Source organism: Rutidosis leptorrhynchoides, chromosome 6, assembly GCF_046630445.1.
Source record: "Rutidosis leptorrhynchoides isolate AG116_Rl617_1_P2 chromosome 6, CSIRO_AGI_Rlap_v1, whole genome shotgun sequence".
NCBI lineage: Eukaryota > Viridiplantae > Streptophyta > Magnoliopsida > Asterales > Asteraceae > Rutidosis > Rutidosis leptorrhynchoides.
The window spans coordinates 34,444,649-34,465,487 of record NC_092338.1 but is presented as its reverse complement, the minus strand read 5'-3'; the positions used below and the strand labels follow the sequence as shown (position 1 = coordinate 34,465,487).

Genomic DNA, 20,839 nt, shown 5'->3' with positions numbered 1-20,839 from the left:
GTTTGGAGTTGTCGGATTATGTCGAATACGATAATTAGGTGGAAGACTCCACACGTGTTCCACGAGCATATCTCGTAGTAGTCGATGAATGCCCACAAGCATATCTCGTAGTAGTCGAAGATGCGCATAAACCCTTTCTTAAATTGTTTCTCGTGTACGTTAAACTGGACGATAATTCTCCTCGAGTCCACAAAATGTACGGCTGTTGTCCTCGGATATCATATCATTTAATATCACAAATGTTAACATAATTCTTCTAATTTTTTTTGATATAATATGGTTTTGCCGGATGTTGAACAATGGTCCATCGGGCTTGTAGTATTCTAAATGTTCGTTCAGTATATTTTCTTGCCAATTCTTGATACTTTTTGAATTTTGATTGTTTTGGGTCTATCGGATTTTTGAACGATTTCACTAATGTTAACCATTCCGGGTAAATTCTATCTGCCAAATAATAACTCTTGTTAAACGTATACCAATTAGCCGTAAACGTACCTGGTGGAGCTAAGGGGCTTCACCACGTAATAAGTTGCTAAACAAATCGGATTGATTAAGTGCGTTGATATCATTATTTGATCCCGCAGTTTTAAAAAGAAGCGTGCCAATATCACCCATCATACGAGGTTACCATTTCAAGCATGATTGTCGGGACACTATGGGAGCGCTCTAACAAGTTTTGAAATCTCATGGAGAAACACTATACGAAGGGTAAATGATCTTTTAACACGGGTTAACGATTTATCAGTAGGACTAATCTAAATGTTTCCATACCACAAAAAGGATTGAGCTACGTAGTATAACCTTTCTGTAGGGACGTAAAATGTAATTAACCTAAATTTTTACATCAAAAGTATACAAACACTAAACTGAACTTTAACTGAAGATAAATACCGTAATTTTTAGGTTTATCATAAATAAATCATAAATCATAAATCATAAATAAAAAGGTTTTGAATACACCTCCAAAAACACACACTTTATTAAATTTAAATTGATAATTATAATGGCGAGCGAAGAAGAGAGCGCAGTGAAGGAGCCTTTGGATCTCATTAGACTCAGTCTTGATGAACGTATTTACGTTAAACTTCGTTCAGATCGTGAGCTTCGTGGCAAGCTTCATGTATATATACTCTTTCTTCACTTCAATTTCTAGTATTTTGTTGCAAGTTAATTAGGTTTAACTTTTTTTTTTTTCGTGATTATCATCTTAGGGTTTTTAATTCTTCACTATTAATTGATTGTACTATGAAGCTGGTTTGGTTTAATCATTCTTTTTCGTGCTGTGTCTGTTCTGAAGTTTTGATTATAAAACCCTAACTTTTCGATTATCGTAGAAATTTGTTAGCTTTTTGTATTATAATAATGTAATTTTAGTAAAGCTATTTGCTGTATATATGAAACTAATTTGAGAATTGAGATTCTATTGTTTGTAATGAATAGTTGGGTTCAAGTAATTTAGTGTGCTTTAGAATTAAAACCTTGTTTTGAGTGTGCTTATAAAGTATTAAAAAATATTTGACAAACTTTAGCTTTGTATGCACACCTATGTACTCAATTTGATACATTGTCTGGTATTACGACAAATCAAGAAAATAGGGATGGTATATTGGTGGAGATAGGTTATATAAATGGTAAAACTTGCTGAAAAATTGCCTTTATCTCCTTCAAGCTATTATACTTTTCTCCTTGAACATTTTCATACTATTTTCATATGTTGAGGGCTGAAAAAACTTTTTTAGCTTTGGTAGTACACTGCTTTTGCCTTCAGTGGGAATGTATAACTGATCTGTCACCAAAACAGACAATTTCTGTAGAAGTTTGTCAACTCCTTACCTATAATAAATTGTTTTTAACTTTATGTATCTATCTTTCGACTGATGGTGCGGAATTTTCAGGCTTACGATCAGCATTTGAACATGATTCTTGGGGATGTTGAAGAGATTGTAACAACTGTTGAGATTGATGATGAAACATATGAAGAGATTGTCCGGGTACGTTGTCAGTTCAATGTAATATTTGAAGGATTTCTCTCGTCTTTCTTTGTTTTCTCTGAATATGTCTCGTGTCTTGTAACTAGCGTATGCAATTATTATGAGCTTTTAAAGTTTATGAGCATTTTTCATATACTTTTGACTATCTTTTGCTGGCTAACCAGCTTCTAGTTCAAATCGAAATTGTTTTTCTCTCGCTGCTATGTGGTGAGAATCCACAACTTAGATTACTCATAACAGGCAATATGTTCAATATTTTATTGAAGGCTCCCCTCTTTAATGGAGATAAAAAGCATACATTAAAGTTTTTCATGCTAAGTGACAAAAAATTGTTATCTAAGCTCTCTCAGTCTCTTGTACTAGGAAGTTTTTTTTTTTTAATCTAAAAGGATGTACTCGTTAGTTGCTTTTAATTTCTTTTCATGCATCTACATTAAGGCTTCAAACACAACCTGAAAATGGTTAATTTTGGGACTGAACAAAATTCTTACAATTATCTCTTATTCACTTATGGTAGTAGCAAGAACCATTCTTCTGTGATTGTGTTTCCAAGAATTTGCTTTGGTTTTTAATTGAATTTTGTTGGATTCATTGCTACTATTATTTTCGTTAGTATATTTTGTTGAAATCTTTTATTGGATTCTGATTGCAGAGCACGAGGAGAACAGTTCCGTTCCTTTTCGTTAGAGGAGATGGTGTCATTTTGGTTTCTCCTCCACTACGAACTGCTTAAGGTCCTAATCTAAAATGGTGTCACATATATTTACTCCCGTGATATCAACCCAGCCTTACATGTTCAACTCCTCGCTTTGCCTACACCATAAATCTGTATCTTTGAATTTGTTAGAAGTCAGAATTTTAAGTTATCATATTCTAGGGGTGTCTAGTGACTGTAATTGATTGTTCTTGTGCATCGAAAGAGAAAAGAGAACTTTGTGTTGACTAGTTGATTTGTGTTCTACTAGACATGTTTTTCATATCTATAATTGTGCTGTTTCTTGATTTCTTTTGTTGAATCCAATTCTCATAATACCACCAAACAAAAGGCACTATACGTGCTTTGCAGATAATCATCATCATGCTAATAATGTTAATAACATTGTTATTGCCTTCATGATTACACTGCATCATCATGTGGTATTGGTATGTACAACAAAAATGATATTAATGTCAAATATACATAAATTACACTGTATAAGTTTTAAAGACTGCTACTTGTAACAAGTAGGAGAAATAGATGCACACAATTGCAGTACACCTTATTATTTAAACATACATAGATCAACAAGTAAAAAGAAATCATCTCCTTTTTGACCTTGAAAAACTCGGGGACCCGACACCTTGTTTGACTCCAAAACTTATGTTTGGAGAATCCGTTCGTCCTCTAAATGAACCATGAGCTGATGTTTTAACTGCTGCGAGACCAGAATCCAACGGAAGTGATTCCACAAAACATGCCGTGTTCATCTGAGTTCTCTTTAGCTCGGACTGTAGTAGATCAATGCTACACTGTTGCGCAAGGGCCTAAGAGCATAACAGACATGAACAGTTTAAGTACAAACAATGCGAGGTAAAGTTTTGCCAGTATCTACTAGATGTTGCAGTTTCGACCCATTTATGAACAGGTGATTTGGGTTGTATTGTATCTGAAAGGGACCGTGTAAATTATTTTAGCTAAAAAAGATGGGTCGTACGAGGTGAGCTGGTTAAACAAGTCGAAAGTCGTCCAAAGCGTCTTTATAACACTTGTAAGATCCTAGACTACTTTATTAAAAATTATTTGGATTTTTATTTTCATATTGTTTTTGTAATTACATTGGAAGTAGCAATTAATTGTAACCATTGTTAATGGAGAAAAACCCGACCCGAGCCAACCCCTTAATTTTAACCCATACTTAAAGATACTCATGTTTGCTTGTTACCCAAACCGTCCGATTTGGCCCATTTTATCATACTCAAATCTAACATTAACAAGGTTAATGATGATTTTTAGGCCCAAAAAAGTGCACTAAAAATGACACTTACAATAAGCTCATCAGGTGATACAGTTCCTTGCTTGTCATCTCCAATCAGATCATCACTTCCACGTGTTGCACGGCGTCGGTGCTTTGGAGTATCATTGGCTTCAGACGAGAACTCAGTGGCTTTTTCCAATATTACCCCTTGTAATGACTTAAGAGATTCACTCACATCAGGAGTGAAGTACTTGTTTAATATCGTTTCGAAGTATTCAAGCTGCAAAATACATTTATTATAGATTACTTCTGAATCAAGTGAACATAATAAAAGGCAAACCTATATCCTTTCTCATCCATGTAAATTGCAACATTTTTTGTTTAAGATGTCCCTTACATATTTCAACATTCCTGTCTTTGGGTGTACATGGTACAATTTTTTTTACATTTCAATATAATTATTTACATGAACGCAGCATTCACAAAAGGATAGAACTATCTAAGTAGTACTCGTCTCGTACAATGTACATTTTTACTGTTATTATATTGTCGGCAGGAAGGTAATTGCTTTGTTAAATTAATTATCTATAAAACAATTTTCGTATTTCTGTAGAATGGAGGAAATTAATGATCAGTTGATTTATATAAAATCATATGTTTTATAATGGACTTGGTGGCAGGTACAAGTTAATTTTTAGAATCATATACTTCACCTCAAGCATGAGCTGGCAGAAACCATTTGCGCCCAATATCCTTATATCAGTGTCTTTATGTTCATCAAAAAGGCTAAGTAATGTGTCAATTAGGCCTTCAACAAGAATTCGAAGTATCTTGTCAAGTAAAGGTTTACAGCCAGCAGATACCTGTAATCAAGGATCAAGTGCATCTACAATCAATCATAAGAAAATACTGCAGAAACCATTCCAAATGCAACAATAAAGTTTAGACATTTGCAGATAAATACCCATAATACCCTGCAATATAAGTTAGAGGTGGCAAAATGGAGGTTTGGTTCACCATAAACCCTTTTTGTCAAAACTTTATTAGATGACTAGAGTTAAGAAGCTGAGTACATATTATCCAACTAATATCCTTAATTTTTTTTTTTTTTTTTTTTTTTTTTTTTTTTTTTTTTTGAAAGATATGATTTAAGAGGTTTCAAGCAAATCAGGTACACTTTGGGTTTGGGTGACTTTTGACCCATTTGAAGCATACCTCTGCATGCACGGCTACAAGAGTGTGCAACAACTCCACAGAAGCATCTCTGACACCCTGCAAAAAACCGATTATATATACGTAAAGCTAACGTAATAAAGTATACACAGGGACTAAATAGTAAATACAACTCATGAATTCCTCACTTTCACTGCAGGTGCACTTCCCCATTGTACTCCTGAATCTAACAAATAATTTACAGCAGCTGTTCTAATGTGATTCGCCTGGTGCATTAAGCAGAAACAAATAAGTAAAAAATATAACCACACTAAAATTATGTAAACACACATCTCTTAATACTCGGGATACTATTTTTTTTACTGCAAGAGACAATTACCTTTGCAATAGTATACTGTGCAAGGACTTTTTCTTCGAGACCAGAGAAAGACCTAACCAGATCATCCACGTCATCGTTCTCCTCATCTTTTGCCCTGCAAGAATTCAAAATTTCTTATCATCTGATTTTAAAATCTGAGATTATTTGCAATACAAAAACACCTAATCCAAATAACGACCTTGGATGGAGGCTAAGCATAATGAAGAAGTAAAATTCGTTCATATATTGAGGGTGATTGAATAAAGTATATAAAAGAAAATAACAGCCTACAATATTAATTGCAATCTTCGACAAGTGGAAAATAATACTCGGTAACACAATTATCTATAATCGACGTACCTAGACTGCATCCAGATGTGTTTGTATTTATTATGCATTTCATGAGAAAGATCATCTTTGCAAAATCCAAGGTTACTCAAGACCATCAACAGCTTTTGATGTGGATGAGTAATACTTCCAGGAACAGGATCGAACGAACTTTCTTCTAAGTCATGGGAATATCCATTTTGGAACGATGAATATTCTTTATTATTTGATATATTCTGATTCAGCTTGCTTCCAATTTGCTCCAAGTGACCTAATCATTGCATCAAATGGATGTATCATGAGTCAACAGAATACAAACAAGCACATAGAAATGAGTAAGTGGGCCTCTACGTACCTGCAAAATCAAGCAAACAGTTGAAAAATGAAACCCTAACAGATTCTTGAGTTTCTTGAAATAGTATAAAAGCATCTTCCGACTTTCTTGCTTCAACACCTAATGACTGGATCATCCTTAAAAAAAGCAAAAATTATGCAAAACCCTCGATTCTTTGTACGTTTGTAGTAACATAATAAATAATATATGTTTTTTCCTAAATGTTTATCCTTTTATATAATTTATGAGGTGAAGAACGATAAAAAAAAAAAAGTCTGAAAGGCAACGTATAGTGTACGTATGTATACTAAGATATTAAAACTTACTTATCTATCTGATCCATTGCTGTAGTTATAATCGAACGGAATGCTAGAGGCAAGTAAGATATTGTGTATGAAGATCTGTTTCTTTCAAGAACAGACACTGGGACCCACGATTCATTTTTAGCTATCTCTTCAGTAGAAGCCCTCATCCATGAACTAAGCCTCTGTATGTAAGCTTTCGTGATCTCATACTGAAGTGTCCGCAGAGCTGCAACTGGTAATCACAAAATTTTTAAAATTTGAACATTTAATTGTAAAAAAAAAAAAAAAAACTGATTCGGTTTCGGACCATATCAAACCAAATCAAGGACGATTTCTACATATATCCAAAACTGAGAACCAATGAGATTGGTTTCCAAAAACTGTTAGACTGAGAACCGAACTGAATATAGCCGGTACCACCGAACTGAATATAGAAGGTGCCAGTTCGGTTCAGTTCTTCAGTTTTGTTGGTCCGCACCGATATTTGACACCCCTAGTCAACATACCTGCAACTGAAGGTGCTGCTTCTTTTGATTCAAAAGTTTCACATGCTTTAGATATATCAGTTATTGCATCACTCATGTATGGGAGAAGAATATTCGACTCTTCAAGATCAAGAAACGTGTTGTGCACCTAAAAAATTAAGGGGATAATTATATATTTATATTAACCTATCATCAACACCAAAACTTTAATGGATGAAGATACAAGATAGTATATATTTCCTCGAACAGCATAAGCGAAATATTCATAACATGATCTAATGAAATCTCTGAAGAAAATGTACCTTGGATTCATAAGCAGATAAAGTACTCTGGATCATTCCAGACACTTCATCGAGCGAGTGACTCGAACTTTTTACGTCTCCCACCTATCAAAAGAGTTATGGGAAACTTAACGAATAAGATATTAGCATAAAAAAAATACTTATCTACCCAACAAGATAAAAGATAATTTACCTTTGCAAATTTACCGTTTGAAACAGAAAGTGCAACCTTCCAGAAGGCTGGTATGTGATGAATAATTACAGAAGTTAATCTTCGTATGTATCTTCCTCGAAGAGCATCAAGTTCTTTGGAGCCTGAATCTATTGGTTCCTTCGATGAACCATTCATAAAAGCGAGAGACACATCAGCAGCACCCTGAGTAAAATATATATAAAAACTTTAGGACCATAAGGTGGCGAAAAGATAAATAATATATCGACATAAAAGTGAAAAAAAAAAAAAAAAAAAAAAAAAAAAAAATTGTTGCTCACAGATTCGTTTAGGTCATGCTGGATTTTCCTCCAGTTTTCATCCGATAGTGCTTTCTCATGTAACTCATTTTGCAAGTTCTCTATCCTTGTTTCATGATCAAATGTGCACTTCTCAAGCGAACCTCTGATCCTATGATTCTGATTTACACCAAAAAAGAGCACCAAAATAAGGCGTTTAAGCGTGTCTGGAATATAGGTATCTATACGTATATAGGCGTGTTTAACACTGCATATGAATATCAGAGTATGCATGATGGCATACGAGAATTGTTCCTAAAGACTACTAACGAACACTTGAACAAAAGAGTTACATAAGTTTCTCACCTGTATTTTTAGATAATGACGTACAGGATCTGACTCAGGTTCCAGCTCCAATAAAAGCCTCACAACATTTTCAAGCTACAGAACATTGTAAAGATTAAAAAAAATAAAACTTGACATAAAAATCCTGAAAATTGAAATCATTTACTTAAATAACTTGACCCATAGAGTAACAAGTACTGCATGGGTACTTATTGACCTTACATTTGTTAAGTCTATATTGGGGTCTTCCATAGATCGGTAAAGCATGCCTTTGAACTCTAGCATTACCTTTTCAACCTCCTCAAGGACACGTTTCAAAATTCCAACCTGTATAATAAAGAAATAAATATAAATATAAATTAAAATAACAAAGTACATATCCTTTAAAGAGAGTTACAAACGAATAATATGTGTGTGTGTAAGCGCGCGCGTGTATATAAACTCTAATATTTATAAAGATATTTAAGCTCGGTTATTGTACATGAGAAGGGAGGACAATTGACTTTGCTTTCCTGTACTCTCTAACAGCCAGATCATAGTCTCCCTTACTAATGTTGCCTCGAAGTGCACTTGGTAAGTTGAATAACGTACGAAATCTCTGAAGCATTCCTTGAACCGACCTAATCTTCTCTGCTTGAGCCTAACATTTCGTACAAAATAATGAAACAATACATCAAGTCGAAATTCAAACGATGATACTGTTCTCAACCTTCACAAAAAATATTCAACAGTTTCAACCTGTCGTTCAAGTAAGGGTGCAAAAGCTCGATTAGCAACTGAAGAAACTCCTTGAATGGAACTATACAATTGAGTGGTTCCACACCCTTCAGGATCATCTTCTATTCTTCTCAGTTTTGACTCGATATCTGTAAAATACATGATGCTAATTAGTATCAGTATTACTACATATATATGATAAATAATAAATCCTATAAATTTAATAACAAAAAATGACTGCTAACAATAAGAAACAGTTTGTATAGGAAGCTAATGCATGACCTAAGTGATCATAACATACCATCGATTGTTGTTTTGCAAGAAACAAAGCAGTCAAAATTTTCTTTGACCAATTGTTTTCTCTGTTGGGTTCGGCCTTTGAGATCCGTTTTTAAAGCCAAAGCACCAGCCTCCAAGTCTGCAGCAGACGTATCTTGGTGCACTCGACATAGGAATAACTTTGGATCAAATCTCTCAGAGTAATACATCAATTTATCTGTGTTGTCATTTAACTTTTGTTACTACAAGACCATAAAATATACCAACGACCACTTCTGACCATTTACTGAAATAATTTATTGCATTTCTATGGCAATATATTTATGAAGGTCACACAATAGTTCATGCTGCATTCCAAATTTAGGTTATGATTCGAATGACTTGTGTTTCAATTACACTTAAGTGAAGCAAATGCACTTTATCTGATACAATATAGTAATTATCTTTACTGTCATTCAACAAGTAAGATCATTTAATGAAGAAGTGAAACATCAGAATCTAGTTGCGAGTACCTCGAACATCAGTATCTATTTTCTCAGACGTCGATGGAGAACTTGTGTATTCATTGACCAACCTCAGTGTTCTGTTGTCTATAACACTGCAATCAAAATCAACCATAATTAGCATGAATTACTGTAAGTGGTTAAAAATTTCATGAACTGAATGTCCATCTGCATTTCTAACAAATAACAACATAAGGTCATTACTTAAATGATACATGTACAAATTGATGATAATAAATAACAGATAAAAAATTATTATTATTAACAAATTATTATTTAAGAAGAGAGGGGGGTTCAATGAAGAAAGGTAAAAAAAAATAGGAATGGAAGAATTAATTGGATTGCTCAATTTCATTCAAAACTCAAGTTCCACTCGAATTTTTTACATTAAGTATCTCATAAAGGGTATGACTAAATATTATGAAAAAAAAAAATTGGAATCAGCCTCTTTGTATCTTCCATTAGTGATCTCACATGCTATACTTTTGACAGTTGTTATTTTACGGACCTCGAAAAACACACTACATATATTACATGTGATTTTGTGTATAAGCACGTGTAATATATGATAGAAATTTGAAATTGGTAAACGAATACGAGTATATATTAATCACGTCTAGTTCCAACTTTAATTTGTCAATTATAAGTATTTCACGTAAGTTTTAAACTTATACTCAGTAATGTGATCATAGTTAGTTACTTTAAATTAAAATTCCATTTTTAATCAATGTTAAACACCCATTACAAATTAGAGACAATTTTTGTTTAAAGCATACAATGTGAGATCTCTAATGTGTTGGGTAAAGGGTTACCCGGGTAAATTTTATTAAAAAATAAAAGAATGATCACAGTACAAAACAGGAGCAACATGAGATCTCTAATTAAACACACGAAAACGTTGATTCTAACGGTGTAACTTTTACAATTTATAAACATACGGTTTGCGAGATATTTTTTTCTAAAAAAAGACAGGTAGAAATGGGTGTTTGAAATGGAGCAATCCTATTGCTTCCTCCATTTTCAAACAATACAATTTTATTGAACTTTTTCTATATTATAAGAGTAACTTATATAATTTAAAATAATAATTAATAACAATAACCGAAAAAAATACCCAAGTCCTAGAGGATCTACAGATTCCATGGAACGGGAGAAAGACTGTAGATTATTGAGCCCCTTTACAACAACTGAAGCTTTCTTCTCAAACTTTTGAGTTATAGGAGCTGTTCTTGTCTCCCTCATCTCACGCACCCTTCTACCAAGCTGACACAACATGAAAGCATTACACAAGTTAATTATTTTCCAAAATCAGATAAAAAACAGGTTTCAGAGCTCATAGAGTAGCATCAATCATGAGTTAGATCACAATACACCAAGCTATTGGGAGTATTCCGAATCTATGCCTGAATTGGACAGCGCAAAGATGATCATTGACGTTGAGAGTTCGGATAACATAGCGTCCACGGAGATGGTGGATCGGTTGGGGCTGGGGAAGTTAAAGCAGGACGCCTGGTGTGAGGTTGAGTTTATCCTAAATGAAATTAAGTTGTGATAATCATTTTAAATGAACGATATGAATTGAGTAAAATTACGTTATTAACGTGTTACACGAATAAAAAATACAATATACTTGTTGGTTAAACGTTCTATATATGATTTGAGAGTCTATATATGATTTGAGAAGGATATTACAGAAAAATTAGGTGCTTAATGGTTAGAGGAGTATTCCAACTCTGAATGGTTAATAACGTAAAATTACGTTATTAACGTGTTACACGAATAAAAAATACAATATACTTGTTGGTTAAACGTTCTATATATGATTTGAGAAGGATATTACAGAAAAATTAGGTGCTTAATGGTTAGAGGAGTATTCCAACTCTGAATGGTTCAGCACTGAATTCTGAACCATTCAGCACCATATGTCATTGCTAAATGGTTCAGCATTCAGCGCTGAATCATTTCATTAAGAAAGAGGCAAACAAACGCACCGTTAAATGTTCCTTGAAGACTGACAGAGACCAAAACATGGGAATGATAATATTTCCCCTTCCTTCTATAATAAAAAAACTTATAACTTCTAGCAGTTGAAACAAACTTGCAATCTGAAACGATGAACCCTATTTAATCACCCACCCAGGCCATAGTTGATGGGGTACTTAAACAGGTTAAAAACTTACAGAACCAAACTATCTTCTACTTACACTCGAATAAGCTTATCTAAAATTAATTGATTCAAAGCCATAAGCAAAACAATCACAACTATACTAGTATACTATCACAGCCTAAGACCTACAGCATGTTCTCCATTTAAGTGAGCATTTTCCACTTCTTAAACACATATTTCTCTGCACGATATACAAAATCATTAATAACCAGCAATCTTAAAGCATCCCGGTCCGCACAACCAGCTCCAAGAACAAATTCAATTTGTAAAAGGCAATGTTCACACCAACTACACAGCCCACTAACCAAAGTGTCAACCCAAATTGGAAAACCTGACTAGTGACTACTATCCCAAACTTCCTCCCTCCATAACCAACTGAGCAGCAAGCCCAAATAGTAGCCCCAAAGTTGTAATTTGTTGGGATTGAACTTAGGTCTCCACTTAACATTATGTTATTGAACATACCTCTCTAAATTACTAAATATTAAACAACGTAACGTTTTCTAGATATCCGTACTAAACTAATAAAATTGCATAATTACAGCATATACTGTTAGAAAACAGGGTTGTAAATGATAATTTGCAGTGTTGTAAAAAACCCGATTACTCGCCGATTAATCCTCGATTAATCATTTTTAGGAGCAATCCGTTCCAATTTCCAAAAATCCGTTTATTTAAACGGTCAACGTCAATTGGTGGATCAAAATCGAATTTTGTAATCAAAGTCGTTCAAAGTAAAAAATGGTTAACATTTTAACATGAATTTAAATTTAAACTAGAATTTTATAATTTTGAAGCAAAATGAAGAATTTTAGACAATTATGTTAAAAGTTATCTTCATATTTATGATTTTTTTTCTATAGTTACACATATAATTTTTAAAATTTAATTTTAAATGTATACAGTACAATATGATTAATCTCCGATTAATCCCCGGATTGCTGATTAATCCTTCCAAAGTCCCGACCGATTAATCCCCAAATAGCGAATTTTCCAACCTTGATAATTTGATTAGTTCTTGAATCGGGTGATCACTTTCTCGATTAAATATTTCGGCCCTACAAGCCTCGGGTATCACAAAAATCCTAATTGGGATAAGACAAGAACGAGATTTGATACCAGGCAAAAAAAAAAACAAATGTAAGTGTATTAAAGAATTCTGTGTGTTTCTGTTAATTTGTGATGGAAGCAAATATACCAAAAACGGATATATTAATTTAGCAATTGAAATGAAGGGATGCGACCCTTCAATTTGGCGGGAAAAACTGTTAACTAACAGTCACGTCTTTTGGCGGGAAAACCGGTTGTATGACAACTTTTCAATATAAAGTATAGTGCCTTTTCGGTTGAGGTTTCGGGGCATTGACCCCTCGACCCCTGCCCGCTCACAAGGCCAGGGGCGCTGCCCCTTGGACCCCGCAACGGGGTGCAACCCCTTGACCCCGCTATATTCGCGACAATGTCTAACCAACTCTTACGGACGTGCATTCCACAATATCCGAACCCGTTGTTAAGTATAACTAGCTCACTCTTGCTTTCAAGTAAATCACCAACATATATATATATATATATATATATATATATATATATATATTAAATCATTAATACCTCAGCTTCATCAACTCGTTTCCAAGAATCAGGTTCATCCCCATCCCACACTTTGTCATCATTCTTCCGATCGCCGCCTTTACCCGACGTTTTGACTCGATTTCTGGACCCGATTCTCTGATCACTGACCGAATCTTCATCTCCAGACGATATACTCAACATCTCCACTTCAGAATCATCATCGTCTTCAGTAGCATTCCGACGATGTTGAGGTTTTGAAGTATGCACAGAATTAGGGTTTTTAGCAGAGCGGTGATTTGACGGTGGTTGAACGAAATTGACTACAGTTTTAGCGGATCGAGATTGAGAAGGTCGAGTGTAATTCAAATCTCGTTGTGATTGTTCTTTTAATGCCATTTGTAACAGTTCATCATCATCGCTGTCACTCATTATTTAGGGTTTTTGAATTGAGCTGAAGATGATAAAGATGATGATCTTGATGATGATTGAATTAAATGAAGTGAGAAATAATGGAGAAAGAAAGAAAGAAGATATGGATCTCACTTTTTGGTAAGAGGTGGAATTTGACAGAGGTTTGACTTTGTTTCAAGTCAAAGATGTATGTTTTTTTTATATATACTTTAAATTTTTTCTTGTATTTATATTTTTTTGACAAAAAAACATAATTAATCTTTTTTTTTAAAGGCAATCAAATTTATATATAGAATAACGGGATACATTTAACAAGAAGCTAAAAAGAAACGCGGCCACGAAAAAATACAACCTACAAAACAAACTCAACACATCCCACTGTCACGGATTTTAAAATGAAGCTACACTTTAAAAGACAACACACAACCATGAAACACGAAAGCGACACAAACAAATACAAATACTCATGAACACCCACCAAGATCCAAACACAAACTTCTACGTACCCGAGTTCGTATTCGAAGATGAATATTCATTGTCAGTTTCATCCTCGCTCTCCTCCAATTCTTTCATCAAATCAACGAGATAAGCATGTTCATACCATCTTCGTTCATCAGACATCTTCTACGTTTTAAATGTGTTCTCTCTAAGATGTAATAAGTAAAATGATGTTTGATAAAGGGACGGATTTTCCTCCTTTTGTTTCGAAAACAAGAAACTGAGCTAAAAATAAATCCAACATAAATTGATTTCTTGGAGTCACGCCCATTTGAGTTAACATCACAAAACTCGGGATTCAAGTTTAGCCTAACATGATTGAATGGCCTACCAGGAGATTTTTCAGAATGTAAAGTCAGGCCCATCTTTTGCATTATAACTCGAAGAGTTTTCTGGCTCATTAAATGACTGATATCGGCTAAAAAGTCACGTTTTCACCCCGGTATTAAGGCCCAAAAACAAGAAAGATTCGAACTTTATCGAAAAAATACCCACTTCGTCAGTTAGAATTGAAGAGCAAGTAATTACAAAGACGGTGCAAAAAGAATCAAGAGAATCGGAGCTAAAACGAAGATTCTAGAGCGAAAACGGTGAAAGACAAGAAATCAAGTTACGATCCAGCGAATCAGCAAGCCAAACGGCCTGCCAAACGGCTTGTCTGGCTTGCAAACGGCCTGCCATACGCCCAAGTTAAACGACCCCTGCAAACGGACTGGCCTGGCAAACAGCCCCTGCAAACGGCCTGCCAGCCGTTTGCAGGCAAAAATTCAAGCTTATTTAAAGGGTCTTTGTCATTCATTCCAACACACACTTCAATTCACTTCTTTCTCTCTCTTGTACAATATTAGTCATACTTTCAAGGTCTTCGACTCCGTTCGGGAAACCTAGTGCCCGGAGAAGAATGCCGAAGATTGTATTAGGAGCGGTCTGGAGTTTGAAGTTGTCACTTTTGTATTCGGAACTCGTTTAATCTACTGGTACTTCTATCCTTTATCTTTATTTAATGTCTTCTATCATTATGTTCTGTGATGTTGTTGCCATGATTAGCGAGTAGTTATCTTTAGTATGCTATGATATAACCAATTATAATGCCGAAATAATGCTATGGTTTGTGTATGTTGTTAAAATGCTTTTCGATTATGCTTTAAACTCAATCACTTTTCCAACTAATAGAACGTAGTTATTGGCTCTGTTTATGGGAAGTCGCAAGCCCCGATTCAGAGTACACTATCTGTGTCACCCCTTGGTAAGAGAAGTCTATCGGATACAACGTAAGATCGACTGAGGCACACCAGTTGTAGTAAGTCTATCAAGCTTTGGATTCCGACTGAGGACTCTTTCGTAGTGAAACATCTGACTAGATCCTTAGTACATTTTCGGTCCCAGACCATGCTAGTGTAGTCACCAAGCATATAAACTTCGTACGTGCATGCTGAAGCACAACGGTAGTTGTATGCTGTACCTCTGCTAAGTAAGGCCATGGAACACGGTCAGTGTTGATTAGTACACTGCACCATAACGCGGTCTCAAGCATTGCACCCCGCTTGAGGGATTCTTGGTTAATTAAGGAACTGTTTGTTTAAACACAAAGGATTGGACCATTAAGATAACCGAACGTGTTCATGGAAGTCAACCTGACTTGGCCATGGTGTTCTTTATGGTTGAACTCTTTTTAAGGGCCTAACTATCTTTTAAAACCAATCATTAACGAAAGCATTGAAACACATCACGTCCCTCGGATATGGTAAACCCTGTACTCTATTATGCTTAAGAAAGATTATACCTTTGTGGAATGTTAATACATCACCCAACCGAGTCGCTCAATTGGATGAGCCGTCTGAACGTGTATGCCTGTAGTTAGACTGCACGGGCGTCGGAGGTAAGGGACGTTGCTGTCTATTCAGAATCTTCAAGCCTATCGCATTACCCAGTGACATGTCTTACGACATGGGTGTTTAGGACCAGTGTAATGAATACAAGGCCTCTACCTATTCATGAGCCAGCATTCCATAATCTCGGCAGAATAACTGATGAAATCATTGTATGCACTTTTTTTTAACCTTGTATGAATTATGAATTTTATTGCATTTACTTTATCTGTCTTATAAACTAGAAAAACCCAAAAATTAGGTAACCGCTACTCCTTCATAACTATCTTAATCTTTAAATATAGGTTCGATTCTACTGATATCTTAAAAATACGACTCTAGGTCATACTTCCCTTACTCATAATAAGGAGTACTACGATTTAGGCCCCGCTAAATATATATTTAAAACAGTACCCCCTCTTGGTAGCTGATTCTGACGTGTTGCGACTTAACGACACCGCACAAATAAAACCGTCCGTTTCGGCCATATCAATGACTTTTGTACATTTGCATCCAACGAGGTTTCTTGAAACTCATGAGCATTTTCATGCCTGCCAGCCACAACATCGTCGCCTTTGGAGTTCACGAAATTAGAACTTGCATCCATGTCGCCGGACTCTTGAGTTTCCCCATCCTTCGTGCCGACGTAATATGCGACTTCAGGAGATTCACCTGTCGAAACGGAACAGTGATCGTTGTTATCTCCTCCGAACGACTCTTAATTTAGAACCTCCCCTGAAATTTTGACACTCATTTTAGAATCACGAAAACACGAAATTGTGATTGCTCACCGATTCGGGTAAATTAAACACACGAATCTTACCTCCTATTTTATCTTAGTTTGATTGGCAGAAACATGATTATGATTCCAAAACCGAACTTGTTTTGTATGGTTAGCCGGACTATCCATGCCCCCTGAAACGACCTTCGCAAACGATCTCTCACTCCTCGTCATATTATTAGGAGAACCACAACTCCTTATTGAACATGGATGAATGGTATTTCTGTCTTCATTCACGGATTCCACACTCGAACGACCATCGACACTTTTTTTATATTGATGTTAAAGCAGAGGGGTACGAAATAGCTTTATTTTTATTGCAAAATACTATTAAATACGATACAATTTTACACAAGTTATTTATTTATTTATTGAATGGAATATACCTAAACCTTGCTACAACACTTATAGGCAGTGTACCTAATCGTACAATTGTGTAGTTTTTAGTAAGTCCGGTTCGTTCCACAGGGAGCTAGCCAAGTTTAACGCTATATTTTTAAATTAAATTTGTATAAATATATATATAAAAGTATTATTATTATTATTATTATTATTATTATTATAAAGGGGGGTTTTTACCGTTTAATGACCGGTTTGTCGATTTTATGTCTTTAGTCACAATTAAAACCTAATGTAAAATATTAAAAATAAATATAACTTAATTTAAAGCGTAAAGTAAATGACGATAATTAAAATGCGATAAATTAGAGTGTGATAAATAAAATGACGGTAAATAAAATTGCGATAATTAAAAAGTACGATAATTAAAAAAATGCGATAAATAAAAATGCAATAAATAAAATGACAGTAAATAAAAGTGCGATGAAATATGAAATAAAGGAATTATGCTTATTTAAACTTCTGTAATCATGATGTTTGACGTGTTGATTTTAGTTTATTGTCATGGGTTAATTGTCCTTTGTCCTGGATTATTCGATATGTCCATCTGGTTTTTGTCCATAACAGTCCATCAGTCATAAATATAAAGTGCGAGTGTCCTCGTCAAATTATCCTTATATCCGAAGTCAAATATTCCAACTAATTGGGGACTTAAACTGTAATAAGGTTTAATACATTGTTAATGATTACACCAGGTTATCGACTGTGTGCAATCCAAGGTTTTAATACTTTATTATCAATTACACCAAGTGTCCTTGTATGTAATCCACCCCCCTTTTAATGAGTCCATTAACTATTAATCCATTCCCGTGTCCGGTTAAACGAACGATTATTAGTACTTATAAATATCCCGCCCATCGTGTCCGATCGAGTGTATATGGTTATTTATAGGTACATCCAATTGTAAATCTCTATATTAAATTAACGAACTATCATTCAATTAAACAAATATAAAGCCCATTAATAGTCCATAGTCCAATTTCCACAAATGTCGGTCTTTTGTCCAAACCCCCAATTATGGTACAAAGCCCAATAACCCCGTCTTTAATATTTAGTCCAACATCATGATTACTTTAATTTAAATAAGCATAATAATAACTTAGCTACGAAACATTAATTTAAAAAGGTTGAACATAACTTACAATGAGTATTAATAGCGTAGCGTTACACGGACAGAATTTCGACTTACACCCTTATAACATTCGCTAACATAACCTTATTATTATTAATCTTAAATTAAAATTATATATATATATATATATATATATATATATATATATATATATATATATATATATATATCGTGAGAGAGAGATTAGAAAAAGATGTGTTTTTGCTCGATCAGAACCCGACTTTTTATAGGCTAAATTCGAATTACTGCTCACCATGCGATCGCATGGGGATATAGCACAGAAGCCATGCAATCGCATGGCCCCTCTGTCCAGCTCACATAACTTTGTTTTCTTGTTGCCGACGGTTTTATTAAATATATTTAATATATATATAATTTTAAGAATTATTTATATATTATATTATATTTATGTGCATAGTTGACTTGTAATTTTTGCTCCGTTGCGTCGCACGTTGAAAGTTGGTTCATGTCCCGGTTTCGGATTTTTGAACGTCCTTTCGTTCAATTTAATATCTTGTACTTTGCGTTTTGCGGCTCGTACTCTTGTAATTTTTAGACGTTTCTCATCAATAAATTGAACCACTTTGATTGTACTTTGTACTTTTTAGCTTTTTGGTCGTTTGCGTCTTCAAATCGTCGAATCTGTCTTTTGTCTTCACCTTTTAATATTTAAACGAATATCACTTGTAAATAGAACAATTGCAACCAAAAGCTTGTCTTTCTTGAAGGATAATGCTACGAAATATATGTTCGTTTTTAGCATTATCAAATATTCCCACACTTGAGCGTTGCTTGTCCTCAAGCAATATAGTCTTAAAATAAAAATACTAGAATCACTTCTTTATTCTTCACACTTTGTACATCAGTGATTTCAATTTGGCGGTATGAACAATGATAGTAACGTTGTGGTTTACAGTCCCACATGACTATAAAAATTTAGATCCTTTAGGAAATTGGATCTTTATGTAAACATTTGATCTTTTGAAAATTCAATCTAGCTTTTACCCTAGATAAGTTTTCCGGAATAACCCTTCACCGGTGTTTGCAAAATGTTTGTGGGTTTTGTGGATTTCAGATTTGAAAATTTTAGCTTAAAACTTATGGTTTTGTGTCACCCACTTGTTAACCTTGTATTGGGAAAGCAACACGTCCAGTTTACTTGCTCCGTATATTACCTTTCGGTAAACTACTGTCCGGTTGTAAAGGAAAGCGTTGAACAAGCAACTGTTAAGGCAATGTCCCGTGACATGCTTTTGATTATGGTCTATATCGTGTCAGATGCAATTACTATCCTTTGTAGGAGCAATAGTAAAGATCGCCCTATAGTTTTTCAGTCTGGCACAAGGTCCTGTCTTTGACCATGCTATGCAACCACCGTTCTTACGGTTGACACCCGATTTGGTTCATGTGACCTAATGAATTCCAGGTGAATTCCTAGGATTTTACGTTCAATGGTAATGAACGCATTAAAAATGGGTTTTCAGAAAACAAATCAGTTTGTAATTTGATCAAAATATTTTCTCGTTCAAGCTCGAGTTTAGATATCATCGAATTCCATGAGTTTGTAATTCTCAATCTTTAAGGTCAATCTCAAGGATTGAGTAATATCAGGTTTAAAAGTTGATTTTTGATCTTTTAAGGAGATTATCCTTTTCTGGGGATCTGATTCATTAGTCTTATAAGCTAATTTGCACGGTGCCCCCCATTGTACGAGACAGATCCTCTCATGGTTAGGATAAGTCTGACCACTTGGCGACCCTGTTTAATGCTGAGGTCCGTGAATTTCCAGCTGATTTTCGAGAAAACTTTTCAAGGTTTTCGTAGACTCTACAACTGGTCTGGACGACAACTTCCTGACCTATATCAAGAAGCGCGTGTATTTTTCTCTCGGAAGACTTTAGGTCCTTTTAAATTTCATTTATATTACAATAAACTGGGTAAAACTGATTAATATCGTCCAAAACAAAAGTATCTTCAATTATTTGTACAAAAATATGTGACATATGTTCTAAATAACTTGGTAATTTTTTTTTCACACTTGGCTTTAATTTTTCTTTCTTTGCCTTTTTATTTTCCTCTATTCCATTTTAAATGAATTCTAACATTTTGGGTTGTTTCTCAATTTATGTGCTTTTTGAGGTAACAATAATTTCGGTGTTAACACCTAGTTTTATCGTTCATAAATATGTATAAACATGATTTTGAATTCATTTAGTTGAAAATTTTGAAAATTTTTACTAGAATTGGGTAGTCAGTATATAAGACTAGGGCTGTTCTTTATTATCAGAGAGCACTAGATTCTAATACAACTATTGCGTTACTAGTATTTTTAATGGTAACCAAGTGTTTAAATTTAAAATTTTAAAAATTCGAAAGAATTTAACCCCTTCCCACACTTAAGATCTTGCAATGCCCTCATTTACAAGAAATCAGTACAATTTAAATTATTGAGGGTGATTAGCGTAGAAAAATGATTAAATTTTACCAAAGTTTCCAAACATATTGGCGTTT

General features: G+C 34.4%; 2 protein-coding genes across 2 annotated transcripts; one reads left to right on the top strand and one right to left on the bottom strand.

Annotated features, from left to right (window-relative positions):
• The first annotated feature begins 934 nt into the window (after positions 1 to 934).
• LOC139855667 (sm-like protein LSM3B) lies at positions 935 to 2,993 on the top strand. Its single transcript, XM_071844912.1, has 3 exons — positions 935 to 1,120; positions 1,896 to 1,991; positions 2,644 to 2,993. Exons 1-3 carry the CDS (start codon positions 1,004 to 1,006, stop codon positions 2,722 to 2,724), a joined length of 294 nt encoding a protein of 97 aa, XP_071701013.1. The 5' UTR covers positions 935 to 1,003; the 3' UTR covers positions 2,725 to 2,993.
• Positions 2,994 to 3,137: 144 nt separating this feature from the next.
• LOC139855996 (exocyst complex component SEC5B-like) lies at positions 3,138 to 13,806 on the bottom strand. Its single transcript, XM_071845238.1, has 21 exons — positions 13,279 to 13,806; positions 10,618 to 10,766; positions 9,513 to 9,598; positions 9,023 to 9,217; positions 8,743 to 8,870; positions 8,486 to 8,644; positions 8,227 to 8,331; positions 8,026 to 8,100; positions 7,702 to 7,839; positions 7,403 to 7,585; positions 7,231 to 7,314; positions 6,950 to 7,076; positions 6,465 to 6,675; positions 6,160 to 6,275; positions 5,838 to 6,075; positions 5,499 to 5,592; positions 5,308 to 5,385; positions 5,162 to 5,218; positions 4,660 to 4,809; positions 4,017 to 4,226; positions 3,138 to 3,515 (listed from the first exon to the last, which is right to left on the bottom strand). The coding sequence occupies exons 1-21, from the start codon at positions 13,666 to 13,668 to the stop codon at positions 3,291 to 3,293; spliced, it is 3,198 nt and encodes a 1,065-aa protein (XP_071701339.1). The 5' UTR covers positions 13,669 to 13,806; the 3' UTR covers positions 3,138 to 3,290.
• Between the last annotated feature and the right edge of the window lie 7,033 nt (positions 13,807 to 20,839).